General features: G+C 28.6%; 5 protein-coding genes across 5 annotated transcripts; 2 read left to right on the top strand and 3 right to left on the bottom strand.

Annotated features, from left to right (window-relative positions):
- Positions 1–533: 533 nt before the first annotated feature.
- PGO_111070 (ADP-ribosylation factor-like protein) lies at positions 534–1,594 on the top strand (the record flags this gene model as incomplete). Its single annotated transcript, XM_028688446.1, has 3 exons — positions 534–681; positions 997–1,106; positions 1,241–1,594. The coding sequence occupies 3 exons, from the start codon at positions 534–536 to the stop codon at positions 1,592–1,594; spliced, it is 612 nt and encodes a 203-aa protein (XP_028544247.1).
- Positions 1,595–3,598: 2,004 nt separating this feature from the next.
- On the top strand, positions 3,599–9,556 carry PGO_111060 (hypothetical protein, conserved; the record flags this gene model as incomplete). Its single annotated transcript, XM_028688445.1, has 1 exon — positions 3,599–9,556. The coding sequence occupies one exon, from the start codon at positions 3,599–3,601 to the stop codon at positions 9,554–9,556; it is 5,958 nt and encodes a 1,985-aa protein (XP_028544246.1).
- Positions 9,557–11,282: 1,726 nt separating this feature from the next.
- Positions 11,283–11,816, bottom strand: PGO_111050 (hypothetical protein, conserved; the record flags this gene model as incomplete). The annotated part of the gene is made up of 1 exon (XM_028688444.1): positions 11,283–11,816. The coding sequence occupies one exon, from the start codon at positions 11,814–11,816 to the stop codon at positions 11,283–11,285; it is 534 nt and encodes a 177-aa protein (XP_028544245.1).
- Positions 11,817–13,649: 1,833 nt separating this feature from the next.
- Positions 13,650–15,077, bottom strand: PGO_111040 (RNA-binding protein; the record flags this gene model as incomplete). Its single annotated transcript, XM_028688443.1, has 4 exons — positions 13,650–13,693; positions 13,902–14,163; positions 14,447–14,608; positions 15,000–15,077. 4 exons carry the CDS (start codon positions 15,075–15,077, stop codon positions 13,650–13,652), a joined length of 546 nt encoding a protein of 181 aa, XP_028544244.1.
- Positions 15,078–16,072: 995 nt separating this feature from the next.
- On the bottom strand, positions 16,073–17,992 carry PGO_111030 (hypothetical protein; the record flags this gene model as incomplete). The annotated part of the gene is made up of 7 exons (XM_028688442.1): positions 16,073–16,129; positions 16,301–16,374; positions 16,602–16,667; positions 16,817–16,881; positions 17,057–17,156; positions 17,299–17,561; positions 17,844–17,992. 7 exons carry the CDS (start codon positions 17,990–17,992, stop codon positions 16,073–16,075), a joined length of 774 nt encoding a protein of 257 aa, XP_028544243.1.
- Between the last annotated feature and the right edge of the window lie 644 nt (positions 17,993–18,636).

The raw sequence follows: 18,636 nt of genomic DNA, 5'->3' as shown, positions 1-18,636 counted from the left end.
TAAAAAAAAAAAAAAAAAAAAAATTAGTGAACATAGAACAAATCTCAGTTATTTGCATTAATAGATAAGTATGTTCAATTATTTGCTCTTACAATTTTTCAGTTAATTTTTCAAAATGTAAAATGTAACTATCTTTAAATTTTACATTTCTTATTTTGCAAATTAAGACATAAATTTTTTTTTTTTTTTTTTTTTTTTATTTTACACATTTGAACGTTTGTTTGTTCACTCATTTATTTATTCATTTTATTATATTTTTTTTTATGAGTGAGCTGCTTCTCAAATTTGAAAATAGGTGTACAAAAATGTACAGGCCGAAATATGAAACTTTCATATAAACAGCTTAAACTTTTTTTAAACTCTTCTTTTGTAACAAAGAAGGGAGGAATAGCAACTTAGGAGGGGCATACAAAAATAAAAATGAAAAAGTGGAAAACTTGTAATGTGTATTCATTAGTTAAAGCGCATATATATACATACACATATAAATATTTATACATATATATTTTTTTTTTTCCTCATTTGTTCTAAAAATGGGGAACGCTGCGAATAAAATGACATATCTGGCTGAAGGCTCTGAAAGGGAAAATAATAAAACGCCAGAAAAAAAGTACAACATTTTAATTTTAGGCCTTAGCGGTTCAGGGAAAACAACGCTATTGTATCATAATTTTATTCCAGGTTAAAAAAACAAAAAAACAGAAAAACTTGCAACTTAATAAGATAGCTACGTGAGTGTTGTAACATGGGTATGCGACAGTGTTGCTTGTTAATGCACATACATGTAGTATCACCATATAAATAAAATTAATAAAGTGAATTACGTTCATCAAGCATGTCTAAATTAAACCCTTTGAACCACATATGAACGGAAAAAAATAGAATAACTAAAGTATCTTTTTTTTTTTTTTTCTTTCTCTTTCTTTCTCTCTTTTTTAACATTTTTTACTTTTTTTTTTTTTTTTTTTTTCATTGTCTTCACGATACTTGCAAAAGAATGGACAAATATTACATCTCACATGGAACCAACTATATCTTATCACTACGAAGAAATTAAATGGATCAATGGAAGAATTGGTTTTTGGGACATGTCAGGGAATCCAATAGTTAGATTTAATTAGTGTAAACTATTTAATTTTTGTTTGCATTAAACCGTTATGTAACAAAAGAGGTATATTTTATATTCCCCCACAATCATTTCCTTACAACTTTTTAACTACCACCTTTTAAATTCTTATAGATGAGAAACATTTGGAAACTGATTTACAGAAACGTAAAGGTGAACGCAATTTTGTATGTTATAAACATAATGGATATATCAGATGAAGTTTTATCTGAGAATAACACACTCATAAGTCTTTTGCTGAACGATGAATGTCTACAAGCATCCTGTGTCGTCCTAGTTTTTAACACATTTAATGACGTAGACAATCTAGATGAAGCTACAAAAAATGAGCTATTCATTAAATATAAAATTAAAGATTTGATTAACCATTATGGAAATAGAATTAACCACATTTTTGTTGATTGCAAAAATTGTAAGTTAGATAAAAACTGGGTAGGATTAATGCAACAAATTTCTTACTACTTTTGAAAAAAAAAAAAAAAAAAAAAAAAAATGTATCCACCGAATTATGTTCTAATTCAAGATGCTTAACATTTTGAAATAGTGCTTTGTCTGATAAAATATGTGAACACATGGGGGAATAGTTAAAGGGAAAATGTGCCTCTTCAGATGATTGAAGACAAATTAATGAAATTGGTTTCAGTCCATATATATACATGTATGTGTCTATATACATACGTGCACCTATCTCTTGAAAAGACTTATCCACATAAGACACATTTATACATCAATGCTGATTAAGATGTTTAGTTAACATTCATTTGGTTTTATTGATTTTATTCATGAAGCTTTATTTTTGCGAACTTGAAGCTGACAGTTATTTAATAAAAATTTCATTAAAAATATGCAGTTAGTAGCGAAACACCGTAATCAATGGTAATAGAAAAAAAAAAAAAAAAAAAAAAAAAAAAAAAAAAAAAAAAAAAAAAAAAAAAAAAAAAAAAAAAAAAAAAAAAAAAAAAAAAAACAGGAAAATAAATGTGTCATACCTAAATGCATAAAAAAAAAAAAGAAAAAAGAAATGTACTTAATAAGATAATGTCCTAAACTTTGCGTTCATGCTAAATAACAAAAAATAAATCCTTTTAATATTGGAATTTTCTCTCAATTTTAAATTATCAAGAATTATAAGAATGGAAAGAAAAATTTTTATCTTTTAACATACCACATATATAACATACATATTTGTTGCAGGAACAAATATAAACTTAATTTGTAGAATTAAAAGGAACAATCATCTCAAATTAAAAAACTTCCTAGTGTTTATGTACGCGTAAATAAGCAAATGCATTAAAAAAAATGGAGAAAATTTAGGTCTATTTTTTAATCAAAAAAAAAAAAAAAAAAAAGAAAGAAAGAAAATAAAAATAAAAGCATTATATTAGTCAATAAGGATAACTACATTATTCCCTGTTTTTGACCTTTCTTCGTTTCATTTTTATTTTTTTTTTTTTTTATTTTTTTTTACAAGCCTCCACACTAAAATGTAGCATTTTTATAAAGGGAAAAATAGTTGACAAAGAAGATTGTGTGCATAAACAAGAAGGAATATATAATGAAAAGAATGCATATTGTGCACAACCCACATATGTTGTATATACATGCAGATATATTATTCATTCATGCACGCAAAATTTTTGCACTTGTGCCAGAAAAAATTGCACAAAATGAGCGCGTAAAGGATTTTTAAACTACATTCCTTGAAATTGCTAACATTTTTTTCCCTTTTGCAGATTTGAATGTTTAAAAACCTGTGCAATAAGAATTAGTAACCTACATGTGCTGGTTAATCTTTTTGTTAGTTTAAGCTGACATATAGCAAAATGACTGAAGGGAATTTTAAAAAGGAAATATAAAAAAGAGAAAAACCGAAAAGGAAATTTCATCGTAAGTTAAAAAAGAAAAAATCAATAGCGTATTCATTAACACATTTAGTATAGCAAGTATAAAATAAAACATAAAAAAACAAGCAACACACTATAAATATATTTTTAGGGATTATTTTTAACTGGAAAAGGAATACTCCCATATAGATGAAAATTGTTAAAAATTTAAAAAAAGAAAAAGAAAATTTTTTAACAATGAAAAAGTGTATAAAAAATGAGAACCAAAGTGAACATAATCTAAATTGGTTTTAAAACAAAAAAAAAAAAAAAAAAAAAAAAAAAATAAAAAAAAAAAAAAAAAAAAAAAAAAAAAAAAAAAAAAAAAAAAAAAAAAAAAAAAAAAAAAAAAAAAAAAAAAAAAAAAAAAAAATAAAAAAAAAAAAAAAAAAAAAAAAAAAAAAAAAAAAAAAAAAAAAAAAAAAAAAAAAAAAAAAATGGTTTTAAAAAAAAAAAAAAAAAAAAAAAAAAAAAAGTATTCACACAATAATGAAAGTAAAAAAAAAAAAAAAAAAAAAAAAATATTATAATATAAAAACAAAGATATAGATTTAATAAACACATTTCATCAAATCTCAATGGTAGTGAAATGAAATCAGGGAATAAAATCGACATCAAAAAGGAGGCATTAAAAAGGCCAATGGAAAAAGGTGTAATAACCCCCAATCAGAAAAATAATTCAGTAGACGCGTTATTTTCAGAACAAAATGAAATAAATGGTAGCAGAAAAAACAATGTCCAGAGGGAAATGTCTATACCATCGAATGAAATCATTTTAGCAAACAAAATGGAACATATGGACAAGCAAAACGCAAAAAGCGAAGAATGGTTAAACAGACTCAAAGAAAATAAAAGGAGAGAAGAGGATGAAAAAAAGGATGAGCAAAAGACGGAAGAAAAGGACACATTCTATAAAAATTATCCACAAAGTAGTAACAAAATTGGTGATGTCACATCAGGGAATAGCAAGAAGAGAAGAAAAGAAAGCGAGAGCATCTTTGGTAGTAGTAGTAGGGGATTCAGAGGAGTTCAGTTTTCCAAAAAGGAGAAAAGTGATGCAAGTAGTGATGTTAGAAATAGAAGTCATGATGGCCATGAGTATAACATTGGAATTGACAATGACGTGGAAAATGGAGTCAATGATGAATTACACGACAAGGTGGACGACGATGTGGACGATGAAATGGATAACCAAATGAGCAAGGGACAATGCGAATTGTGTGATTTAGATAATTATGAAAACGATCTAGAAGAAAATAACGTCAAAGACAAAGGGAGTGCAAAAAATAATATAAGAGACAATTCGATATATTCAGATACGGATGCTTCCTACTTGAGCGATATGAACAAGAGCAAATTGAACCCCCAAAATGATTCTTGTTGCTGTTTCATGTGGAAGGGTAAAAAATATAGCAACAATAACAGCAAGATAAAAATGTCCCATGACATAAACTTTGAAGATACGAACCAAAAGAAAATAGGAAAGAAAGACACAAGTAATGAATTAAAAAATATGGATTGGCTAATATACACTATTAGATACATGGATTATAGGAGACTTAGAAGAAGATTTAACGGAATAAGAAAGCCTATTTCCAAAAAAATTGTATTCATCATAACTATATTTTGTTTAATATTAATATCATGGAAATATTTTAAAACATCCTATCAGAATAGCGTGCTTACCATTAGTTTCAAAATTAAAACATCCTTTTTATTTTTTGTAGAAGCTGCATTAGCAGTTATTGGAGTAATAATATTTGCAAAATTTCAGACACGGCTAAGCTTACACTGGCCTATATATGCTTCTTACATATTTATAATATGTGCATGTATTTTATTAATATTTTATGAGAAGGATCAAAATGATAAGCCATCGAGAGGTGAACACATTTTAATGATTTATGGAATAGTACAATTGTCCCTAATAATAATAGTTAAAATTATTATATGCATTGGACCAATTCTAGCTATATACGGATTTTTCTGTCCATGCACAGAACATTGTAGAATATTAAAAAAAAAAATATCAACGAATAAGCTGAATATAACTATAAGCCGTTACAACGATTTTGCAGGAATGTGTGGAAATAACTTTTGTTGTTTATGCCTATGTGCATATCGAACGTTCTATCGCATTATAAACTGTTTTTATAAAAGGTTCTCAAATTTACGCTTTAAAATGGCAAATGATAATATTAATGAAGCACCCTTTAGTCACCAGTTAAGATATAAAGGGAAAACTGATATTTATGGTAGACCTCATGGGTATGGTGAATGGATAGAAGATCATTCTTATGGAGAAAAATTAAGAGGTTTTTGGTTTCATGGATATCCAGTGGGTCCCTTTATATCACAAGAAGTTGGTAGTGGATCTTTATTTGTTAATACAAGAGTTGGATTTGCTGCATGTGTAGGAAAGGATTGGTCAGATGTGCGATATGGTGTTTCTTGTACGGAGTGTTCTATTAGTGGTCATTTTTTTAATGATTTTCCATTAACTCATTTTTTCAATCCAAAAATAGAAAAAAATGAAAATGGAAGACTACCAATGAATAGATATGATATCATAGTAAAGGATATTTTAAAAGATAATTATGAAGATATTTTAGGTTACGATTTAAAGTGGTGTTTTAATATGCTAAAAGTTAATAGTAGCACGACTACAGAATATTTTTCTAATAATTGTATGATATCTGTAGACCATGTAACTATGAGTTTAAAGGTTCATAATTACAAACGTCTGGGTTCCATCAGAGCGAGGAAAAATAACATTCTAGACGAAATTACAGTAAAATTGGTACACATTCCGAAAGAAAAGAAAAACAAAAAAAATTACAAAAATAGTGGTTATTATCCTTATCTTCTTAAAGATAATAACGATTGTGATGATAATAATACTGTTTCGAATAACAGATTTGTAAAATACGATGAACAATTAAAATGTCAAGAAAATGAAGAATTTTTTTACACCAATCAACATAGAATCCACAACAGTATTAAAAAGATAAATGAACAAGGGTATCGTAACTACACCAGTGAGATAAAGGAAGATAAGTATCATTCTTTTTACACACACAAATTATCAGATAAGTTACTGAACACTGTAAATGATGATATTTATTTGTACAAAATGAACAAATCTATAAAATCCACAGAAATGCACAACGCGCCTCATTTTTACGACCCTAGTGTGGATAACGACACCTCTGATACGTACAAGACACAAATTGGAACATATCGAGCCATGCATGACACGAATAATGACTCATCTAGTCTTTCCAATCATCGGATGATTAATTATAATGAATCAAAGGGAATATGCAAAAGTGATCACAAGAAGGAATACAGACATGGCAAAGATGACATCACTGGATGCAAATCTGATGTGTCAATGTTCATAAAAAATGAAAAAACCTATGAGAGTAGAAACTTACATGGGGAGGGAATATATCGAAAGGGACAATCAAACAACAAAAAGTGTTACATTCCCTCCAATTACAAGTACTTCACGGAGAATTGTTACACAAAAAGTAACTCAGCTTTGTGTCAAGACAAAGATACATATGTTGTTAATATAAATAGTTTCGATAGAGGAACAAACCTATATGAGAGAGGTAGTTCACATGAAATTTTTGGTGAGGAAGGGGAAAGGATAGGAGTTTCCGAAAAGGAAAGAAAAAAAAATCTGTTGAAAAAAGAATCCCAAATTTGGCACGATGAATACGGGAAAGAGAAATTGCATGAATCTAAGCCTTCCTTTTTTAGCCAAAATGAATGCGAAACGTTCAATGCCAAAAGGAAGGAAATTCTTTGTGACAGCGTTTTGCCTGTGAAATTTAGAGAGGACCATATTTTTGGACTGCAAAGGGATGCAAGTATTGAAAATAAAAAAAAAAATGCAAATAGGGAGGGGGAAGCAAATAGGGAGAGGGAAGCATATGCAGAGATGGACACAAATGAATGGAAGAAATGCAAAGGAAAGGAAAGCAAGCCAGAAGAAGAATCTAAATCGAAAGGTGAAAAAGAACAAGCATTGTCTTCAATTATAAATGAGAGAAATCAGGTGGAAAAAGGTGTGACAGCAAAGAATACTCAACAGTATGAAGAAGAAGGAGAAAGCAAGCAAAACGACAAAAAAAAAATACCCGTATCGAATGAGAGAAAACAAACATTCGAATCGGAAGTAAATGAAGTGAACGATACGCTGAGCATAAAAAGTAAAGAATTAAAAAGGCAACAGAGAGGAGAAGATAATTTAAAAGGAAGATCTAATGAAAATAATGAAATGTATGGAGAAAATAAAACATTATTCATTTCAGATATTTTTAAATCATTCATAAAGTCAGGAATATCAATGAATTCAAGAAATAAAAATATGAAAAGTTCTAATGATAATATAGAAAATAATAAACATGAAAAATATATAGAAAAAAGAAGGAAAAGTAAAAAATCGAAAAGAAGCAGCTACTTGAAGACGAATAAGGATAGGAAAGATACTTACAACAAATCAATGAAAAAAGTAAGTCTCCATAGGATGAAGAATTCGAAGATAAAAGGACTTGTAAAAAAATATACAAAACAGTACAGGAAGGGTTCTATTTATATAACTTCAAATAATAAAAAAGTGGATAAAACTATACGTTTAAAATATAATTATAAAAGTAAAAATACGCCAATAATAAGCACGTTAGCTGATAAGGTTAAAAGTATAAATGAATCATTTGGTAGTTTGAGTGGACATAATTTATCAACTTATAATATACAAAGAAATAAAACTATTGCTCAGGTTTTTGCTGAAGAAGATGAATGGGAAAATTATCGACATAAACATAAGGAAAAAATTATTGTTGAAGGATGGCAATCATTATCATTAAAACAAAATTTAAATTTTATGCCAGACGAAATTGTTATATATATACATGGATATAATGTTAAGTTACATCATGGATGTTCTCAATTAGCCCATTTAGTTTCATTTTCTAAACTTCCTTCATATATACAACCATTTGTTTTTCATTGGGAAGGTGCTATGTGGGGTGCCTTCTCAGCTTTGTCTTATCCCGTTGCACGAAAAAGGTCCGAAATGGCAGTATTAGGAAATTCTTTTAAAACTTTTATACAAGAACTTATAAATTCAGGTATTAAAAATGTGCACATAATAAGTCATTCTTGTGGCTCTAGGCTTTTTTTTAACGGATTTGCAAGCTGTGTAGAAGACAATCTTTTTTACAATGTTCTAAAAAATGAAAAATCAAAATTGAAAAAGAGTAACCGCTATAAAGATAAATCCCAAAATTGCATGAATAAGGAAGGTGCGGAACGCAATTGTGCTAACGATAGTGTCAAGGATCTTAACGAAGATGGTTCAAGGAATTATGCTGAAAATTGCAGTGACAATTACAGCGGTAGTGTCTGGAATGATCCTACAACTGCTCCCAAATGTCCACATAATAAGAAAAGGAAAAAAAAAAAAAAAAAGAAGCAAATCATAGTCAAGACTGTTATTTTGCTAAATCCAGACTATCCATTAGACAAATTTTTAGAAAAAGATTTTTTCGTCTTAAGAAGCCATTGTAATCATATTGTTATGTATGGTGATACGAGGGATCAGGCACTAACTTATTCAGAGACATGGAATAGAGAAAAGTGTCTTGGGAAGAGAATTTTCAAACTAAAATTACCCTTGTATAAAATTTACAATTCTGAAGATTATATGAACTTAAATTTGGACAGGAGCAATTTTTTCACTGGTAATTATGAGGAAAAGTACAAAATGTGTGACAACATTTTATTTCCAAATTCTTCATATGTAGAAGAAAAAATAAAGGAGAAACAAAGTCAGTACAAGGTTGAAAACATGTACTTGGAGAAGAACCAAACCCAAGGAGCAGATGAAAAGGAAAAAGAAGAAAATAATCCGTTGAATAAATTCATTCAGAGTAACACAAATAGCACATGGAATGATCAAAATATAAATAAAACGATTCGTAAAATATCCACGTATGACCAAGAAGAAGGTGTCTCGTGTATTTCAGAAGATCTCTCGCATAATTACTTGAATGAAAATTTTCTAAAGACAGTGGAATTTAGTGATTCCAGTTTAAAAGCCTTTACATCCAGAAGAAGGTTTAGAATATCCAAGGTTTTTAAGGAAATGAAGAGAAAATGGTTATTCAAGAATAAAAAAGAAAATATTTATTTTAACCAAAACACAATGAATAGGCATCCTTATAACATGAAAATCAAAGAAAAGATCTCCAAAACTTTATCTCAAACATGTAAAAAAACAGATACAGTTTATATATCCTTTGATAAATATGCATGGCTTGACATGGATGTGATAGACACAACCTTTGTTGAAACGAATGTAGATTTTTTGAAGCATTCATTTTATCAAGTAAAAAGAGAAATTATTGATGACATAAGGGAGGTATTGATATCAAATATCCGTGCACACGAGCGTGTCAGCAGGTTAGACAGACGAAGAGGAAACGTTTTTGTATTGCGAGTAGCTCCAGCCGTGGTTGGAAGCTTGCATAGATAGGATGCAGAGAGTGCGCATGCGTTTGTTTTTATGAGTTTGTTTTAATGCTTACCGACATATATTCATGCTTATGCCCTAGCATATGTGTGTACAGGAAACATATACCAGTTTGCTCTTATTTTTTTTTTTTATTATTTTTATTATTTTTTATTTATTTATTTTTTTATAATATTTTTTTTTTTTTTTGTTTTTTCTGTAAATATCCTTGTTGGATACTGTATTAATGCACCAGCAACCCATGCATGGATACGCATGAGAGCAATTTTTAAATTTTATCGCACATACGTTTAAAAATATTTCCCCTATCATTTTAATTAATCCTTATTTTAATTTTTCTGTCTATGAATTATGAAGAAAATTTAAACATTACTTATTAGTCCTTTTGCTTTATTTAGAAATTTTTTTTATTTTGAGGTATGTTAAAATTATGTGGATTTACTTATATGTCAATTCTGTGCACATATTTTTTCATTTTGCCTCAATCTTCCCCCCCAAAGATCGGAAGATTATAGATTTGGCGTTTTTAAATTAAAATTAAATTTTTCTCTTACTTTTTCGTTCATTTTTCTCTTACTTTTTTGTTCATTTTTAACTTTCATTTTTGCCTTCATTTTTAACATTCTTTTTTACTCTCATTTTCACCTGATTTTCTCCCCTATTTTACATGAATACTACGGCTTACACATTTGTGATGAAGTGTATCTTTTTATGGAAATATATGTTCTATAACACGGTCAAATTTCCGCATTTTTTTGCAACACACACACATAAACATTAGAAAAGGGTGTAAGCAGTTGTTGTGTTATCCCTCCAAATGTTTGTAAACTCTATTTTGATCTCTTTATTGAAAGGGCATAGTTGTAGCTTTTTTCTTTCCTTTTCCTTTTTTACGTATACATAAGGGCTTTATCTGTGCTTGTAAAATGACGCTTTCCATTTTCATGTTGTATACAAAGCGTAGGTATAAATGGTGCGACAAAAGTTCAATGCAACTATGGAGAGGGAGACTGAAAATTGAAGTCATAAAGAGTTGTCTAACAGCCCGAAAATGTGGTAAAAAGGCAGCTTCGTTTATGCAAGAAAACGATCTCAAAAGGACTATTTCAAAAAAATTACAACTGGAGATATGTTCCTAGCAAAAGCTGAAGCTATAATTTTTTGTAAATTCTCCGTGATTAATTTTCGTCACAAAAAAGAAAAGTAAAAGAATAAATGAACGCATAAATGAACGCATAAATGAACGCATAAATGAACGCATAAATGAACGCATAAATGAACGCATAAATGAACGAATAAATGAACGAATAAATGAACGAATAAATGAACGAATAAATGAACCCATAAATGAACGAATAAAAAAAGTTTCACTGTTCGAAAGAAGTTCGCGCACGAAAGGCACAAAAGGACTGGGATAAAAATATCATTGATCTGTTATTCCCATCCACCAAACAGTTGTATTAATGCGTGCATATATATGTGTGTGTGGGGAGTGTTCCTTTTAAAACGTAAAATATTCGTTCACTTGTGACATATGGAGTAATCTTCATAATTGCGTAATAAGATAATCACACAATTAAAACTGTAAAACGTGTGGAGTCGCAAAAAGTGATACCCCCCCCACACACACACCCCATGTCTCTTAATTCCCAATTGGCAATGTGTAGAGAATGAAATTTGTAATACAACCATGTGCTGGGTTAAGAATTTATTTGCATAATATAATTATTCAATGAAGATGAACATGCAAATCTGCTGGGGTAGAAACATTGTTATACTGCCTAAAAACATGCGGATACTGAATTGCCGGTATGCTTTCAATTACATAGTTTTCTCTCAATTTAAACCATAAATCTTTTATTTCATTAATAGTAAATGGATGATCAATACCTCTGTAAAAATATCTTGCTTCATAAGTCATCAAAGAAATTTTCACACCTGGTCTTTTCCCTTCATTATAAAAAGCAGATAATATTCTAAATTTGGGTGAATTCAGCCAATATTTGTCAACTCTTTCTAAGGGTGGTGGATCGAATATTCTTGAAAACCATAACATAAATGCAAAAGCAAACATAGATGTCCAAGCATTACCAAAAAATAAAAAGGAACCGTTTGTATATTGACCTTCAAAAAATCTTCTCCATAGTGGCATACGGCTATAATTGGGTGATTCCAGAAACCATCGGGGGGTAAATATTTCCCTAAATTCTACATTTCTTTTTAATACCTTTTGACTATTTAAAAGAATTCTTGTTACATTCATCGTGTGTATTTCACTAGATCATATGCAAGGATAGGGTGTGTGTGGGGGGGAAGGGCGAGTGACCATAACAGGTACTTGGTCGCAGCACAATTTGGAACACGTATTATTATACACACGAAGTTCTATTGTGCTTTATATGTTATTGTGTATATATACTCCAAAATGTGTAGTACTTATGTGTACAACGTTAAGCTCGTCGCCCTCCCGTCTGATCTGTTTATATCAAGTTCTCAATTGTTCATATTCACGTATGTAAAACTATATTATTACGTCTCGTGTAAACAAGAACATTTCTTTCTTCATTTGGTAAAATTTTTTACTACTTTTTTTCTGTTATTATTTTAAGTATCAACCCCTTTTGGGAATAATACATATGATATATTTATATATATATATATATATATATATCTGCTTCAATGCTTTGTGTAAAAAAAAATATAAAAAAAAATAAGTTTGCTTATAAATTTGTAATAAGCTCAACACGGGATTATCATATATATATATTTTTTCTTTTTCTTTTTCTTTTTCTTTTTCTTTTTTTTTTGTTCTTTTCTTTTCAAAAATTGTGAAAGGGATACGTTCGTGTGGGCAGTAAGTGCTCTTTTCAAAGAAATGGAACTCACATTTTAGCAGTAGTATATTATCACATGGGAATCTTTGCACTTCGTGAACTTTTTATGCAAAAAAAAAAAAAATAAATCACGGATTGTTGCCACCTAACATTAGGCTTGAATGCACACCGTGTACATACTTTTGTACTCTCGTTGGGATAGTAGATCGAATGCACAACGAAATGCTTGCACATATTGTGTGTTCATTATTTATATGTTTTATTTTATTTTTTTATATTTTTTTCTAAGTCGTTCCCTTTTGTGCTATTCGTTTTTTTTTTTTTTTTTTTTTTTTTGTTTTGTAGGATTTAAAAGTGATGCTGTTCATATATGCGGGGTTTTAGTGCATAAGGGGAAATAATACCTAAACAATGTTTTTATGTAGGTAAATATACTAACATATCAATGCATAAACACATAGTAAAAACATGTTATATCGATTTTGTTTTTATTGAACTTACCATACGAATGAATAAAAGCATTTTTAAGCGATATCTTGGGAAATGGGAAAAATTTTACCATTGAAAGGTGAGTGAAAAGAGGGAATTTAGTTTTGCGCTATAACATAGTATCGCCAAAATAAATGCATATATGTGTAAGATCCACAAATATATACGTATCTAATATGTGAACTGATTTTTATGCTACATGTATGAAACAATTGCAAACGTATTAAAAATCGTGATATACATAAAGAATAATCATACTTTTTACCCTTCTCCCGTAGGTACCCGATTCGTGCGACCGCTCCAGATAAACCAACTTAAAAAATAAAAATATATAGAGCATAAACTTAAAAGAATGTTAATGGGTAAAAATCTTAATATATTTATTTTCCCGACTTTCTGAAAATTTCGACACAAAAAAAATTGGCAAAGAGGTATGAAACTGGTTATTAAAATTAATTAAAATATAGTATACACACAAACACACAAAAAAAAAAAGTTTAATGGAGAGGAAAAAAAAAAAGTGTAAAACAAAAATATGAACAGGGATTATATTTGGGTGAGCGTAAATTTTTAAAGAGGTGGAAAAAATGACGAGAATATATTCAAAAGTAAATTGCAAAAAAGGATAAAAACAAGGGTTTACATATCAGGCAATAGAGAACACCTACAACAACCCATATCCTTCACAACGAAAAGAATATGTTGAAAAGAGCCACATTGGTTAAGTAAAACATGGAATTATTTTCTTCATCCGCAAAGGAGTAATTTCCATTTCAGAAGTTCTTTGTATTTTTGCTTATTAATTTATCATGAACTTCTATAAAAAGGAAAAACATATGTATCAACATGTATATATGTACATCATATACTTTTTACTTATTTAAATGCAATTCTAATATGCCTAAATATAAATACTCCAAAAGATGAATAAATAAAAATGATAATAAAAGCTAACAAGAAAAAAAGGGAAAAAAAAAAAAAAAGAAGGTGTATTCTTTTTTTCAGGTTTTATTTTTTGTTCTAACCTTTATTATCACGCTTTACAAATTTTTTAAATTTCCTAAATTTTTTGGATGGAGCATATGTATTTTGAATAAAATTATCAAAGTCTTTATTTTTTTTGGAGTCAACTTCTCTATCTTTCCATTTACTTCTTTTAACTATGATTGGTCTATTCCCAATAAATTTATTGTTCATGTTTTTTAATGCATCTAGCATGTCTTGGGGATCCGATAAGGAAACAAAACCGTACCCTTTTGTTTTATTGTTCCTTTTTTCTCGAATTACCTATACGCAATTAAAACATGTGTTATTTAATCCTTTGCATCTGTGGCTGCTGTGGATGTTCACACATGGATTTAATGTAAACATGCATTTTGACATGTTCACTTGTGCATTTATTCCAGTGCTAGCGACATTGGTTGCTTCAATGGCACGGAATAATTTTATAAAAACGAATTTATACGCATATAAAAATGCACACATGAATGAACACAACCTTATGTGTGTGTAAAGTACTTGTACTCATGAGTACACGAATTTGCATTTTTCGAATTTATATTTTCCTCACCTTTGCCATATTAAACGATTTGTACTTTCTAAATGCATTGGCCAAAATGTCCGTAGTTACTTCATTTCCTAAATTTCCGCAAAAAATTCTAAAATCATTTTCTGGCCAATCATCTAATGAAGGGTCCTTCCACACAACACCAGCTGCTTTACGTAAATGCGGCTGAGGGGAAAGAAGGAAAAATAAAATAAAATAAAATAAAATAAAAGAGATTGTGATAAAATGAAAAAATGAGAAAGTCTGAAAGTGATGAAATATATCAAATAAACAACTGAGCATTAAGGTAAACACATGCGCAAACACAATTACGTTACAATGAGCTGCAACTGCATCCGAACGCAACCAGTTTCATGAGTTGTGTAATTCCCTGATCACAATACAGGGATGATGAATAGTGAATCACGGACAACTTAATAAAATAATACAATTAAATTATAATACATTTTTGCACGTTGAATGCATAAATATATCAAAGAAAATTTTCCAAAATGTTAACACGTCAAATATATAGTTGTGTTTTTCAGTATGTACAATAAATAAGTTTTGTGTTTACTTTTGTTTTGTATATATTATCATTTTTGCTGGATGATGTTTTATCCAGTTGTATATCCTCTTCTTCCTTGGCGTTCATTTGATATTACTTTGGAAGTTGCACTTTTTTCTACTTATTCATTCGAGGAGTCATCAAAATAGGCATAAAACAAAACGTTCTTCAGTTAGAATCTGTTTATCAGTACTATATAATATATATATACATATATATATGTGTATTTACTTTTTTTTTTTTTTTTTTTTTTTTTTTGCGCTACAATTTCGTAAATGGGGAAAACAAATACTTCTCTTTAAAAAAAAAGAAAAAAATTTATTAAAAGTATTAAAACGGTACATAATTGTTTCAAAAAATAAAATAGGCAAAATTTATGCTTTTATAATAATGATATTACAAAATTCTTTAGTCATTATTTTTGGGGAATATCGCTTTATATAATTTATTTTATAATGTATTTGCAATATAAGTATAATTTTTACATATATAATCCCCCCCCCCATTTCCTCTTTGCCGAATTTCGAAAATTTTAACACAAACAGATTTACGAGCACTTACACATTGCCAGAATATTGAGGGGGAATATATGAATTTTATTTTCATTTTGATTTCAAAAAAAAGACCTGTAAAAATAGCTTAGTTACATCCATAGGTAAACATATTGGAGAAAAAGGGGGTTTTTAATCACTACGTCGGTCTAATTAATTTTTGCCATTATGGCAATTTTTTCCTTTAAAAAACGATTTATGTTTTTAAAAGTTTTTACAAAAAAAAAAAAAAAAATAAAAATGAAATAAAAAGTTCAAGACGACGAAGGGAAAGATAAAATAAGATACAATAATATAGACGTTTTTTTTCATATATAAACAAAATAACACAATTTTGAAGATATAACGGATTTTTTTAATATACCTTAAAAATATAACGAAAAAAATAATTGTGTAACACTAATAAATAAGTATGTATACATGAACATATATATATATATATATATATACACATTCGCATATACTCATACGTACGTATGTACACATACATATTTATATATTAGGAAGGGACCTTTCACATATCACTGTATTTTATTTCCAGTTTTCTATAAGATTGTATTCGATATTCTCCAGCCAAAATTTATACCTCTGCAGAAAGAGGAGAAAAATATAGTGTTTTTATTATAATACCTCAAAAAATGATGAACATGAGGTGGGTTCGGGGGTAGAAAGAACAAAAAAGATGTGCAACCCCAGAATAACGACAAATATGGTGGGACGGGGGTGAAGGAAAAAAACGAATTTCTCTTTTTTAAATACCACATTCTCCAGCTCTGCTTTCTTTTTGTCGTAAAACTTTTTCATGTCCGGTATATTATTCATATTTGCTGGTTCTACGGGGGAAAAATGAAAATGCACATACATGCATAGATGTATATGTAAATACAAATTTAAATGATGTTTTAAATATATATATATATTTATGAAAGCAAATACCCTCGTGATCATTTAATTGTTCTACATTAGTGCATATTTTTACTACACAACAGGCTCATTTTTCATTCGAAAAAAAGAAAAAATAAATAAAATAAAATTATCCGCTTCTATTTCCTGATGTTACGTTTCGCTAAAGGATTTTGGGTTGCCATCAAATTGTCCATTGGATTATTTTGCGATCTATCCTTGTCTACAATGTTTTGTGTACAAAAAAAAAGAAAGGATCGTTTTCGCCAAATTACAATTTTGCTTTGTTATATTTAGTTTTTTATGCATTTGTTTTTTTTACTTTATTTTATTTTTTTTTTATTATATTTTTCTTCATTTTTTTTTTTATACCATGAAGAACAAAATAGTCAATGATGCTTATTAAACCACTTGACCCAAACATGACAAGGAAGTACCTGTGATTAAACGGTAAAGAAAATGCGAATAAAAAAAATGGAACTTACGAACAAGTAAAACAGAAAAAACAAAACAAAAAAAAAAAAAAAAGGCTAATATAATTTCCAATTTGATAGCAAAATAGGAAATTGAAAAAAATTATATTGTCTATAAAAAAAAAAAAAAAAATCAAACCATGACAAGGAAGATACAAATTTCATGTCCAGTAATTCTATATCCATACCCATTTGCAAAGTAGATTTGAATTTGTAAGTTAGGGGAAAAGGTATTTTAGCTATAATTGGTGAGATAGAAGGGGGAATAAAAGCATATGTACGTGTACCCTTGCATATGGATGTATAATCTTGCATATATATGTATATATGCACATATGTGTAATCCACAATTATGCACATTATTGTGCAAGCTAATAATACCCACTAGATATCCAGAAAAAAAGAGGTTTATTAAAAACCCTAGCCCTAACTGTAGCACCAGAAAGGGAATTTGATTTTTCATCATTCCAAACAAGTCTGAGGGGTCTTGTTTTAACAATGCATCGAATGGATTAAGTTGTTCTGGCAAATCATTAAAGAAGCCACCTTGTGGTTTGTTAAAAAAATATTTTCGACTTAAAAATGCAACTGGGGAAATAAATCCATGATTCACTTTCAGGTATGTGTACCTTGCTAGGAAATTACTTTATATAAAAGAAAAGTTGGTGAAGGGATGGGTTTCTATGATTTATTATTTTATTTATTCAATTTCGGATTCAGCACTACAACAATGTAGTAATTTAGGGGTGTATGTATTAATAAACAGGTAAGTTTGCACAAAATTATGCTGAACAACATGTGTGCAAAAAGAAAAAAAAAAATGAAAAATAAATAAATAAAAGACACAAACTATGTTGTGATAAATGATTGGTTCTTTTTTCTTTTTCCCCTCTTTTTTCCTTCTTTCTTTCTTTTATTTTTTTTACTTTTGCCTTAATTTTTCAGTATCCACCTTGATGGTAGGTCGAACCATTTGACCTAAGTTACTTTTAATTATGCAAACCAAAACAACAATTATAAAAATTGGGATGAGCGCGTACATCCTTATTTTTTCGTCTAGTATTAGAGCATCCATCTTTACTATTTTTTTTTCTTTTTTCCTCTTGTGATGATTTTGGCATATATGTAATACAAATTAGGAATATAAATAACTTTGTTAAAAAATCTCAGTTACACATTAATTAAACTTCCTGAAACATTCTGTTGATTATGTGGTAATATTTTTGCTTTCTGTAATATATATATTTTTTTTTTCTATCTTTATGTGATTTAAAATTGTTAAGTAGGCTACATGCTTGGCTAACATAAATACATAAATAAATGAAGCGATGTTACCTAGAATTCTCTATTATGCTATAACTGCAGATTATGCTAAAATAAAAAATTATTAACTGTATCTCAATTGTAATGTTCCCTTTACGGCATATTATATAATAAACAAAAGGAAAAAAAAAAAAAAAAAAAAAGCGGATCAATAGGGTGATATACACAACATGCATCGAAATTGCGATAAAAACAAGATAATCAATGGGGGGCGCGAGAGAAATGTATAATGTAACAAGAATTTACACAATCGAAGTGAAAAAAATTAAATTATATTTGATGAATATAAAAGAGGTATGTGGATTGAAGATTTAAAAATAAATATACAATGAAATGAAAAAAAGGTTAAAATAGAAATTAGAATATCTGCTGAAACATATTAAAAAAAAAAAAAAA

This window comes from Plasmodium gonderi, assembly GCF_002157705.1.
Source record: "Plasmodium gonderi DNA, contig: Chr11, whole genome shotgun sequence".
NCBI lineage: Eukaryota > Apicomplexa > Aconoidasida > Haemosporida > Plasmodiidae > Plasmodium > Plasmodium gonderi.
Note: the sequence above shows the minus strand (reverse complement) of the source record. Positions and strands in the feature narration are given on the sequence as shown.